The sequence below is a fragment of the Artemia franciscana genome, chromosome 18 (genome assembly GCF_032884065.1).
Source record: "Artemia franciscana chromosome 18, ASM3288406v1, whole genome shotgun sequence".
NCBI classification, from domain to species: domain Eukaryota; kingdom Metazoa; phylum Arthropoda; class Branchiopoda; order Anostraca; family Artemiidae; genus Artemia; species Artemia franciscana.
The window spans coordinates 7,551,607-7,564,582 of record NC_088880.1 but is presented as its reverse complement, the minus strand read 5'-3'; the positions used below and the strand labels follow the sequence as shown (position 1 = coordinate 7,564,582).

General features: G+C 37.3%; 1 protein-coding gene across 1 annotated transcript in view; it reads left to right on the top strand.

The window, feature by feature from the left end:
* The window catches only part of LOC136038557 (acyl-CoA synthetase short-chain family member 3, mitochondrial-like), a 150,463-nt gene extending 143,149 nt beyond the window's left edge, over positions 1-7,314 (top strand). The window contains exons 15-16 of the mRNA XM_065721727.1: positions 842-1,017; positions 7,137-7,314. Coding sequence (XP_065577799.1) covers positions 842-1,017; positions 7,137-7,232 — 272 coding nt within the window. The 3' untranslated portion in view covers positions 7,233-7,314. The remainder of the gene's footprint in view (positions 1-841; positions 1,018-7,136) is intronic.
* The last annotated feature ends 5,662 nt before the right edge of the window (positions 7,315-12,976 follow it).

Genomic DNA, 12,976 nt, shown 5'->3' with positions numbered 1-12,976 from the left:
GTGAAGGGCGACATGCCACCCTTTCAACTTGTTACATTTGATCAAAATTCGTTGAAGTTAAATATTTTGTTAAGCCCATTGGTGACAATTGTTTTGGAAAAAGCCAGCCTCTTGGTGGAATCGAAACAACGAAAACGATCATAAAGAGAAGGAGATTTTTGAAGAAGAATTTCCTTGTTTCGGATATGAATGTGACAAGTATTTGAAAGCTTCCTTCTTTCTTTGTATAAGTCAGGCTGTAAATATTAAAAAATTACTAATGATCACTGAAGGCAATTTTTTTTCGAAACGCAAAAAGATTATAAAGCCAAGCAAAAAGTTGAGAAAAAATGTGATATCCCAACAGATTCTGAAAAGCCAAGGTCATCCAAAAAAACTGGTAGATTCCGTGGTAAATTCAGAAAATTATTATTAACCTTAAATCTCGAGGTCGTGGTTAACGAAAAGACGGAGAGACCTAGGTTAATAATATACCTAGGCTAAATTTCACTTTTTGTGTTTGTATACGATTGAGGAAAGTCAATATTTTGTATTCAGTACTTTTTCCAAAGAGAAAATTGTAATAGGTAAAGAATTTTGATTCTTCTTTTTGAAGGATTTATGCTAACTTGTGGAATCATTCGTAGAACATGCCGAGAGAACATTCCTTAATTTTGCTTTGCGTCCCACTTCAATGCAATAATTCGACGAAGCCTTTCCCCTACTTCTAAAGTTACTTTAGATTTGAAATTTGATTACAGAATTACATTAGAGGAAATTTTTGGGTAAATTTATATTAATCCTGAGATTCTATCGTTAAAAAATCAAAGGTATTTCTTGATAAATTAAATTTTTCTTCCAGACTGTGAAAAAGAAGAGGAGCAATTAAATAAAGAAGTCGTAGCTTTAGTTAGAAGAATGATTGGACCAGTAGCGGCTTTCCGCTTAGCTGCTAAAGTTCAGTCTTTACCAAAAACTCGGTCAGGCAAAATTGCACGAAAGTCTATCTCCGACCTAGCTCGATCAAAACTAGTTAAGGTAAGCTCCTACATATTTAACTGTGTCGACTCTACTGCAGAGTTTATTCTGATTCTAGCCATGCATCACCAATGAATTTCTAAAATCCTGAAACCCCCCTCCTGCTATTTAAATTGTGTTATTCAAAACCTTACGTCTATTCACCTTAAGGAAGCTTCAAAGGCCAGTAACTTAGTATATTTTTGAGGGGTTATTAAATCAGGAGTTAAGCAGGGTTGTGTTGTATCCCCCTTTATATGGATCATTTTGATGGACTTCGTCTTAAGGAGCACAGGAAAGGCAATTGGAGACCATGGAATCAAATGGGGAGGAAGAACGCTCCTGGACTTAGATTATGCTGATGATTTAAGCATATTAGATGAAAGTGTGAGCAAAATGAATGAATTTTTAGAGGTTTTACGAGTTCAGGGTGCTAAAATAGGCTTGAAAATTAATGTTAAGAAGACTAAGTCACTAAGGTTAGGAATAAGTGAAGATGAACAAGTGACCTTAGGTAACGAGAAGATTGATCAGGTTGGGAGCTTCAGTTACCTTGGTAGTATTATTAGTAAAGATGGTGGGAGCAGTGAAGATGTTAAAAGTAGAATAGCTAAAGCTCAGGGTGTTTTTTCACAGTTAAAAAAAGTTTGGAAGAATAGAAAGATAAGCCTACAAACCAAGATTAAAATATTGGAAGCTACAGTGATGACAGTGGTCAAATATGGCTCTGAAGCATGGACACTCCGAAAAGCAGATGAAAATTTACTAGATGTTTTCCAGAGAAATTGCCTACGGATTGTTCTGGGTACCCGGCTGACTGACCGTATTTCAAACAGTAGGTTGTACGAAAAGTGTGGTTCAATCCCGCTTTCTGGGGCTATAATGAAAGAAAGGTTGAGATGGCTAGGCCACGTTCTACGGATGAAGGATGACAGATTACCGAAGATTGTCCTTTTTGGCCAACCGTCTGGGGCTACACGGAAAGCAGGTCGTCCTTGTCTGGGTTGGGAGGATGTCATAAATAAGGATTTAAAGGAAATGGGAACTTCCTGGGAGGGTGTAAAGAGGGAGGCTTTAAATAGATTAGGTTGGAGGAGGAGCGTGCGTAGCTGTGTTGGCCTCAGGCGGCTTGGTGCTGCAGTGAGTTATTAGTAGTAGTAGTAGTTTACTCTAGGTATAAATTATAATAATGATAAATATTGTCTGAGTACTACATCTTTTACGCTACGTATAATGGCATTGCAATATTTCCATGTATATATATCTTTTTCTCGTTACACGCATGTAAATATAAAGTTATTCATATGAATTTTTTTTCATAATTAAGGCCCGAAAGCTGCACTTTTCTATCCATGACCCACAAAAACATTACCTGTTTACGGTAGGGCATAACAGGTAATGCCCAACTGGTAGGGTACACACCCCTCGTTGGGAATCATGGCTCTACTGGTACTGTTACACAACGCCGTAGAGCCTTTCAGTCCATGACTTTGTGTTGTGGAAAAATTCATTACGATTTTGATCAATTTGTCAATTTTCTTCAGGTATTTCTTCAAGCAATGCCATTATCTAGATAATTACTTCCAATTACTTGAGAATTCTTTTGTGCATTGAGGTAGGAGCAGCAAATAACTTGCAAAATAAAAGAAATATTTTTGGCTGTTAGTCAGGCTGTATTCAAAAAGAATTTTGCATATGGATGCGGCGTAGAACATAAAAGCTACTGCGTTTTTATACAGGGTGTAGAACCTCTCACATTATCATAAGTTAAGTCTTTGCACTGAGACATGTAATCTGAAAGAGAAATTTTTGTCCGTAATGCAAGCAATCAAACAGTTCGTGGTAACGAACTGTAGTAAGGAGCGATCCGGCTCAATAGTTAGTAGTAAGGAGCGACCCGGCTCAATAGTAATCGAAGCTCTAAAAAACGGAATTTTGATGCCAATAGTTATATCAAAAGAATCGTATTTTTATGCTGATTATATATATATATATATATATATATATATATATATATATATATATATATATATATATATATATATATATATATATATATATATATATATATATATATATATATATATATATATATATATATATATATATATATATATATATATATATATATATATATATATATATATATATATATATATATATATATATATATATATATATAAATAAGTTGTCTGTCTGTCTGTCTGTCTGTCTGTCTGTCGAGTGACGTCATGTTTGTCCGCATATGACGTCTGAATTATTTCATCATATACCAATTCAAAAACGAAAGTATTCAAGCCAATGTAGCTGAGTTGGTAACGCGTTATGTTCGAGAGGTTCCAGGTTCGAACCTTGACTTTAGTATTAATACAAGAGAAAAAGAAAACTAAAAAACGGTAAAAACTACAAAAAAAAACTAAAAATAAAAATAAAAGAACTAAAAAAAGGTAAAAACTACAAAAAAAAACTAAAAGAAAAAAAATAAAAAAAAGAAAAAAACTAAAAAAGCTAAAAAAAGGTAAAAACCAAAAAAAACTACAAGGAAAAAAAGGAAAAAACAAAAAATTTATTTCAAAACTAAAAAAGAAAAAAAACTAAAAAAGGAAAAAAACTGAAAAATAAAGAAGAAAAAGAAAACTAAAAAAATTAAAATAAAAATAAAAAATACTATAAAAAGGTAAAAACTACAAAAAAAAACTAAAAAGAAAAAAGAAAAAAACTGTAACAGCTAAAAAAAACAAAAAAAATAAAAAGAAAAAAAGGAAAAAACAATAAATTTATTTCATCATGACGACCGGGACACCGGGACACAGGGATATAAATGACGACCGGGACACTCAAAGAGAAATTACAGACTGGGACACCGGGACACAAATGACGACCGGGACACAGGGAATATAAATGACCGGGACACAGGGACACAACTACAACGGGGACGCCGGGGGGCACAGGGGGATGTATAAATGACGATGGGGACACAGAGAATGTTCGATTAGCAATCACCATCAACAAAGCTCAACAAAGCTCTGTGTACCACCTATGAATATAGATATATTTATATATGTGTTTTAAACTACGTAAAACTTGCGAATATACAACATTCTTGGCTTTCCCATTGTTTGTGCATATACAAAGCCTTATGTACTAATAATGACGTCATATGCAAACGCTCTTTTTACAAACAAACAAACATGCATACACAAAACTCGTTTTTATATAGATAGATAGATAGATGCAATACAAATTAACTGCGTAAAACTTGCGAATATACAACATTCTTCTCTGTCCAATTGTCGCTACATATAAATAGATTGTCAGGTTTACCGACCCTCGAACATGCAACGTACAATTGTCCATGGGAAAAACAATCAGTATTAAGATCTATACCACATTTTTCTAATGATTGACCTTGAGCTTTGTTAATGGTGATTGCAAATGCTAATCGAATTGGGAATTGCAATCTTTTAAACTGAAAAGGCAGATCCGTTGGAATCATGGGAATGCGAGGAATAAGAACAGCCTCACCCTCAAGGGCCCTGTCAAGATTGTGGCCTCTATTAGGTTTTCCATTGTTTTTTTTTACGGCAAGTCGCGTGCCATTGCAAAGCTTTGGTAGGTTGATATCTCTTAAAAGTATTATTGGTACGCCTATTTTTAGTTGTAGCACGTGTGGTGGAAACCCTGAAAGATCCACGGAATTTAAAAATTCAGATGGATAATTAACCGCTTCATTTGGTTCCAAAACTGTGTCGACTGACTTGTAAAGGACTGCCTGGTCTCGAATCTTGGTCAAAACAATATTGTTGATTTCGTGGACGTCTATATTTTTGGGTGCAAGAATCGCTCTTTCACTTAGCCATTTATTATTTTTATAATTGTTTAGAATATTCGGAATTAATTTTTCAATCAATTCATTTTTGGACGTCACTAAATTACAGAAATCAGCAGGTAGTTGTATACGTCCTGAAATTGAGTCTACTGGGAGCTTTCCGTTTCCAATTGCCAGCAATTGATCTGGAAATGTTTGACCAGAGTCATCGTTTTGCAATCGGACACGCATATTTGTAGTTAATTTTAATGTTTTTACGTGTGCCCAGAAATTAGAATTTTCCAAGTTAACGTCGGAACAAAAAGACATTTATGATACGATAATGCATTGTGTCGATAACAAAGTTGGAGAAATTTTCTTTTTGGATGCGCCAGGAGGTACTGGTAAAACGTTTGTGATAAAACTGATTCTGGCATCAATTTGATCAAAAAATGATATAGCGTTGGCAATTGCGTCGTCCGGAATAGCCGCAACATTGCTGCCTGGTGGAAGAACTGCTCATTCCGCTTTGAAATTGCCTCTGAATTTGCATTCTACAGAAACTCCCACGTGGAATATTTCCAAATCATCTGGGATGGGTAAAGTATTGCAGCAATGCAAACTTATTATTTGGGATGAGTGCACAATGGCACACAAAAAATCGCTCGAGGCTCTGGATCAATGCTTGAATGATTTGCGAGGGAAGTCGAAACCCTTTGGCAGCACATTAATATTGCTTGCGGGAGATTTCAGGGAAACATTACCCATAATACCTAAAATCAACCCCTGCAGACGAAATGAATGCTTGCCTGAAAAATTCAAAAGAAATTCAACGTATCAAAACTGAAAATGATAGCGATGATGATTGGGTTTGGGATTTCGACTTGGATAAGGTCATAATCCATCTTGGGATTAGATACAACAGCTTTTACATCCTGGACAATCACCGGTTCATAGACCTAACATTACGGCCCGTGTCTTCCGGCAAAAGTTGCTCTCCTTCAACTCCTACAGAGTTATGGGAGAAATACAAATCGCAAATGGCCGAGAATATACTCCAACGAATACGGCTAGAAAGGTCAAATATGACCTTGGACTTTACAACAGAAATTTATAACTGCACTTTAGTTATGATTGAATATTTGTGCTTATCTATTGCAAACAAACTTCTCGAGCATTTGGGAATGCCTTCATCTAATCGTACTGCTTCTATTTCTACATGTGTAGAATGGGATCGTGAACAAAGTTAGAACACAATTGATCTATTGTCTTATGTCACAGACCGGGACACAAGGAATATAAATGACGACCGGGACGCTCAAAGAGAAATTACAGACCGGGACACCGGGATACAAAAGTTAAGTGGGACACAGGGAATATAAATGACGACCGGGACACTCAAAGAGAAATTACGGACCGAGACACCGGGAAACAAATGACGACCGGGACACAGGGAATATAAATGACGACCGGGACACAGGGACACAACTACAATGGGGACGCCGGAAGGGCACATGGGGGATATATAAATGACGACGGGGACACAGGGAATACTTGATTAGCAATTACCATCAACAAAGCCCAAGGGCAATCATTAGAAAAATGCGGTATAGATCTGAATACGGATTGTTTTCCCATGAACAATTATAGGTTGCATGTTCAAGAGTCGGTAAACCTGACAATCTATTTATACGCACAGACAATGGAACAGCGAAGAATATTGTATATTCGCAAGTTTTACGTAGTTAAAAACATATATATATATATATATATATATATATATATATATATATATATATATCTATATTCACAGGTGGGACACACGGACACAACTACAATGGCGCGTAACCAATATGGCGTGTAACGACTTACGTGCGCGGGGGGGGGGGCTTGGGGGGAGCGCGAAGCGCCACACCAACAGCTATTTTTTTATATGAATATTCCCGTGCACCTTTTAATCACCCTAGCTGACAGACAAGTGGTGTTAATTATTTTATTAACAGCGACAAAAAAAATTTCAAATTTTGAAGACCAACAACTCCCAGACAATTATGTAACGCCCCTAATCGTATTCAGTGTTATTGATTCCCCTGTAACTCGTTGTCACACATTCTGCTGCTCCGTTGTCACGCCAACCTACCCGTCACGTTGTCACACATGTGACAATCAATCCGTCATATTTTTGGTGAGTGGCTCCCTGGCTATGCGTCAAAAATATTAATCTGGCTTCATCGGTAGTTATGTCATTTTTCCTTGGCCATTTTAAGCAATTTCTTGCGTAAGCTACATAAAAGTTAAACTGACTGAACATTAACAAAACAATTTTTTACAGGTACCTCCAACGATTGAAGATGCAAGTGTATACATCGAGATTAAGAAGGCCCTTCAGAAACTAGGCTATGCTTTAGAAGCACCTTACCCTAAATAGATGGCATAGTCGGTGCAATTTAAATGATTAATTACAAAAAATCAAAGGTTCAGAAAAAAAATAAAGTTTGACTGAAGCTAGAGTTTGTTTAAAGAATGGAATCATTTTGACCTGTGAGCATGAAAATCCAATATAGTGGAGCGGGTTCAATTTTTTCAGATAGTTACTCGAACAATCAAACGACGTATTTTAAGAATATGTTTCTCAAAATTTTCCTCGAGAAGATTTCTGCCCTGATCCTGGGTATGACTAATTAAAGATTTTTCTTATTTAAGCTTCCTGCATAAATTAATCTCTTGCCCTGGTACCCCAGAGGCACATTATTTAGATCTTTCTAATGACCTGACTATAATGATATCCTAGAATTTCCATTGGTTGCTACTTAAGGCTGAAGTGGTGCTTGGAGACACAAAACCTTGAAAGGGCGGTCGATGACCCACTTATCAGTTTTGAGCTTTCGAAATGGACCAGTGAGTTTTATTTTACGATCGAATACTGAATTTTCAAATGAATTTGGATGTTAGACAGATAGGTTCACAAAATTAGCAGAAAAAGTGCATTTAACATTCGGCTTGACAATAATTTTAATTATAGGAAAAATCTTCGGGCATTTTTGGAAAAAAAAACGGTCTGAAATATTTTGAATATTATGTCCAATCGGAAGAAAAAGGACACGGTGAAAAACATGGTTTCTCGTCAAATACTCAATCATAGATAAATAATCTGACATCTTGAAATTGAAATAAAAATGTCCTTTTTGCATATTTTGCACAATGAATGAGTGTATTTAATACCCATCAATGGAAAAACAGACGGAGCACAAAAAGAAAAGCAAAACAAAAAATCACAAGACAATAATTCGTCCAACACAAACAAAACAAAAAACAACAATAAGAAACAGATGCCGACTACTGCTGTGAAACATTGGCCCACGAGTGGGTCTTGAAAAACGAGTTATTTCGGTTAATTTGTAACAGAACCGCTACTTCAGGGTTGGTGACACTATACTGGGGCGTAATATACTTATTGCTTGTCCATGGTGGTAAACGAAGCAAAAACTTTCCATACTTGTCATACAGTGAACGCACTTTTAGTTTATCTGTAGCAGTAAAAATGCGCCGAAATGGGCTAAGGCACAAATAATGAGGCAAAACCATAGCCTTGTACACTTGGGCCAACAGAAAACGATCAAACTTACGCTTATTTGGCACTATACAGCTATAAAAAAAGATAAAGGATGCGGCACTAGACCCTTAAGGTCCGAACCGGCGGTGCTGATCTCCGTCTCAGGGCCATTCAGCCAGGAAGTGCAATGGGGGATGGGGATGAGTGCTAGACATCCTGCGCTTTTGCACACCCTTCCTCTTTACCTTCCCCAGATTTTTTCAGGTACCCATTTAGAGCTGGGTCGACTCTGGCTGAGCTTACAGAGTCCCGTCACTGACCCCCGTCCCAAACTAAATAATTGGGTGCATTAGGATTCAAACCATCGCCTCTCGGAAAAAGGATCCTAAATCCAGCGCACCAATCGACTCAATTATACGGCTATAAATAAAAGAAGACCGCTTCTGAAAATGAGAAAACAGTAACCGCAGCGTCTCTAGTATTAACCGTCTGAGGGAAGCCCAGATATAAAATATCATATGCTAGCTCAACCCAAGTGTGAAACTCCGACCAGCATCTGATTTCGAGTTGAAAAGCAGCACTTCAGACTTTTCAGCATTAAACTGGATTTCAATATGGGCATAATCTTACTGCAACTTGATGAAATTACATTCTAGCCCCTGCAGAGACCAGCTCAGGTTCAGTACATCATCCGTATAACCAATCAAAGACAAATCAATACCACGCTGAGTATAAGGCATAATTGACTTTGATTGTGGTCTTGCAATACTGTTATTAAATGCTGTCGGTGAGGAGATAGCACCTTGTTTTACCCCCTTCTTTACTGGAAGAAAGTGATTTCGACGCTGAAAAACAGCAAAATCATATAAGAGACTAGTACACTCATTAGATAGCAGAGAGAGCATAAGTTCCGCTTTCAGATTTTCATACATGTCAGCCATCGGGGCTAGAATGTAGGGGTCAGTACCGGCCAAACCCAATTCAAATATAATCTCCTCGTGAAGAAGTAAATCAAATGCGCACCTGCGCGCTAAATACGTGGCAGCTAAAGCAATATTTTCACCATTTTTTTCTGCATCAACTAAAGCAGATACCAAAGCAAAAACGGCATGACCACACCTAAGGTGAGACTGGAAACCAAACTGGTGGGCCTGAACTGTACATTTAGTTCACAACTGGTCAATTATCAAGTTCTCAAAAAATTTACAAAATAAAGTTGCAACTATTATTGGGCGAAAAGACCAAGACTCCAAAGGGGGTTTATTCTTTTTGGGGATAAGAGTCAAACATCCAATTGAAAAAGAATCAGAGACAAATCTCAGATTGAATTTCATTTGGCAAAGGAGAACTAAGTGTTCAATAAACAGTTCACCATAAAACGACAAATACTGTGGAGAAATTTCATCAAATCCTCAAGCCTTTTTTTCATCAGTTTACCAAGTGCAGAAATAATTAGGCTCTTTGTAATAATCAGTTCCCGACTAGAAGCATGCTCAGAAGAAAATCTCGGAGTTTCACTTTATAGCTATTTTGCAGACGTGGATTTGGAGAAAAAAATTCTTTTTTATAGTGCTCAACCCATATGGAAAGTGGTATGCGATACAGTATTTGACTTGGCATATCTTTTACAAGACTGGACCACAACGTATTTGGCCGAGACTGAACTTCTTCCGAACAAGACAAAATAATTGAACTCCAATTGTTAATTTGAAAACTGGCGTTTAGTATAAATGAACAGTAACGCCCTGTCCCAATCATTAAAACATAAAATACAGATTTCTTTTTCGGAAGCCGGTGAGAAGAAGGGCCCCAATCACCGACCTGAGCACTAAAAGACAAAAGAAAATGATCTAACGTAAAATTAGAATTACTTACAACAAGTTTCGCGATAATTACGGATGACATATGACAAAAATGGTCTAAGTTACATGTACTGCTCGAATTATGGACGTAAGTTAAACTCTCATTCTGCGATGCAACTATATAATCGTCATTAAACAGACCGAAAAGTTCCGGTTAAACAGACCGAAAAGTTTCGCGATAGTTACGGATGACATATGACAAAAATGGTCTGAGTTACATGTACTGCTATAATTATGGACGTAAGTTAAACTCTCATTCTGCGATGCAACTATATAATCGTCATTAAACAGACCGAAAAGTTTTGGTTAATCAGACCGAAAAGTTTCGCGATAGTTACGGATGACATATGACAAAAATGGTCTGAGTTACATGTACTGCTATAATTATGGACGTAAGTTAAACTCTCATTCTGCGATGCAACTATATAATCGTCATTAAACAGACCGAAAAGTTTCGGTTAAACAGACCGAAAAGTTTCGTGATAGTTACGGATGACATATGACAAAAGTGGTCTAAGTTGCATGTACTGCTATAATATGGACGTAAGTTAAACTCTCATTCTGCGATGCAACTATATAATCGTCATTAAACAGACCGAAAAGTTTTGGTTAATCAAACCGAAAAGTTTCGCGATAGTTACGGATGACATATGACAAAAATGGTCTGAGTTACATGTACTGCTATAATTATGGACATAAGTTAAACTCTCATTCTGCGATGCAACTATATAATCGTCATTAAACAGACCGAAAAGTTTCGGTTAAACAGACCGAAAAGTTTCGTGATAGTTACGGATGACATATGACAAAAGTGGTCTAAGTTGCATGTACTGCTATAATTATGGACGTAAGTTAAACTCTCATTCTGCGATGCAACTATATAATCGTCATTAAACAGACCGAAAAGTTTTGGTTAATCAGACCGAAAAGTTTCGCGATAGTTACGGATGACATATGACAAAAATGGTCTGAGTTACATGTACTGCTATAATTATGGACGTAAGTTAAACTCTCATTCTGCGATGCAACTATATAATCGTCATTAAACAGACCGAAAAGTTTCGGTTAAACAGACCGAAAAGTTTCGCGATAGTTACGGATGACATATGACAAAAGTGGTCTAAGTTGCATGTACTGCTATAATTATGGACGTAAGTTGAACTCTCATTCTTCGATGCAACTATATGTTCGTCATTAAACAGACCGAAAAGTTTCGCGATAGTTACGGATGACATATGACAAAAGTGGTCTAAGTTAAATGTACTGCTATAATTATGAACATAAGTTAAACTCTCATTCTTCAATGCAACTATATAATCATCATTAAACAGACCGAAAATAATACTTGGGCGATCATACTTGCCTGAAGAATTAAGCGGGTTGGTTAGATCAAAATTGAAGTTACCAGTCGCGACACAGCATAAACCCCGCTCTTTTATCTTTAGCAAACATTTAGATAAACGAGCGACACTAATGGCAAAAAGTCTCTCATATCGTCACGATGCTCACGATACGTCACGATAGTTCGTGGGCAGATAAGAGTTTTAGCACAACAAAATTCTAGATTCTAATTGCTAAGAAGTCATTTGCTGAATGAAAAATAGACGAAGGAAACCATGACTTCACAAAGGTTGCTAGACCACCACAGGGGCTACAAGACTGAGAGTGGCAGGCAGCGACCGAGAACACTTTATCATTGGTTGATAGCTCCAAAAGGTTCAGGCTCAAAGTATTTGCAAAGTGCTCCTGAATGCGCATTATGTCACATTTAGATAGAAAGCCCTTTAAAAACACAGACCGATTTAGCAAATTTCCATTTAGATTCCATGAGACAATTGCATAATAGATGGAGGATCATTGGCTCATTATTTCATTGCAACTTGAGTGGGTGGGTTTTCGACTCATTTTAATACGGGTTTAGTACTGTTTATATCCTTATCAGCCGGACACCTTACACTATAGTATGCATGGCATTTGTTTTTGCACAAACTGAAGAACCTATCTTTCGTGCTCCTATTATCCATCGTGGAGGTGTGGTCAAAAGCGCCACAACGACCACAAATAGGCACCAGTACGCAGTCGGCCTCTTTGTGACCAACGGCATGGCAAGAAAAATATATTTTCGAGAGAATTTTGAACTCTTCCGCAGGCAGCTTCTCATAGCCGACCCAGACTGATACCGCAAGAAATCTTCAAGATCCTTCCTGGTCCCAGAATACAGCTTAAACGCTTTGAAACGCTCAAAGTTACAGGTTTCTATTGCACTTGACGCACTTGGAACAAGGGATTCTACATCAGGATGAGTCATGTTAGGTGGAACCTGCTTCAGGACGGGAATAAACAGTTTCTCTTTGAGCATAGCAGCAACCTCAAGCTTACTAGCTTTCATTTTCTCAGCAGATAAATTACATTTGACGTATAGTTTTCGGTCCTGTTTCAACTTTCTTAGCTCACTTCTTTCCGCTGAGTCAGCACAAACGTTGTTCAAAAACTACTTGCGAGCATCGGGGTTATCAACAGGTTTTGGCATTTTGAGAACAGTGGCATAAGACGGCTGGGGATTGACAGCAACTCGATTAACAAGGTCTGGGGCTCTATTTGTCGAGGGACAACATAGGCCCCGCGCTTTAGCTGTTGACACAAGTTATTGAATTCTAGGCATAAATCGTTTACCTTTCGGGTTAGCATAGCACTTGCCTCAGCAAGAATTGTAAGGATTTCATCTACTTCATACATAACAAACTTTGGTTGGGCCAC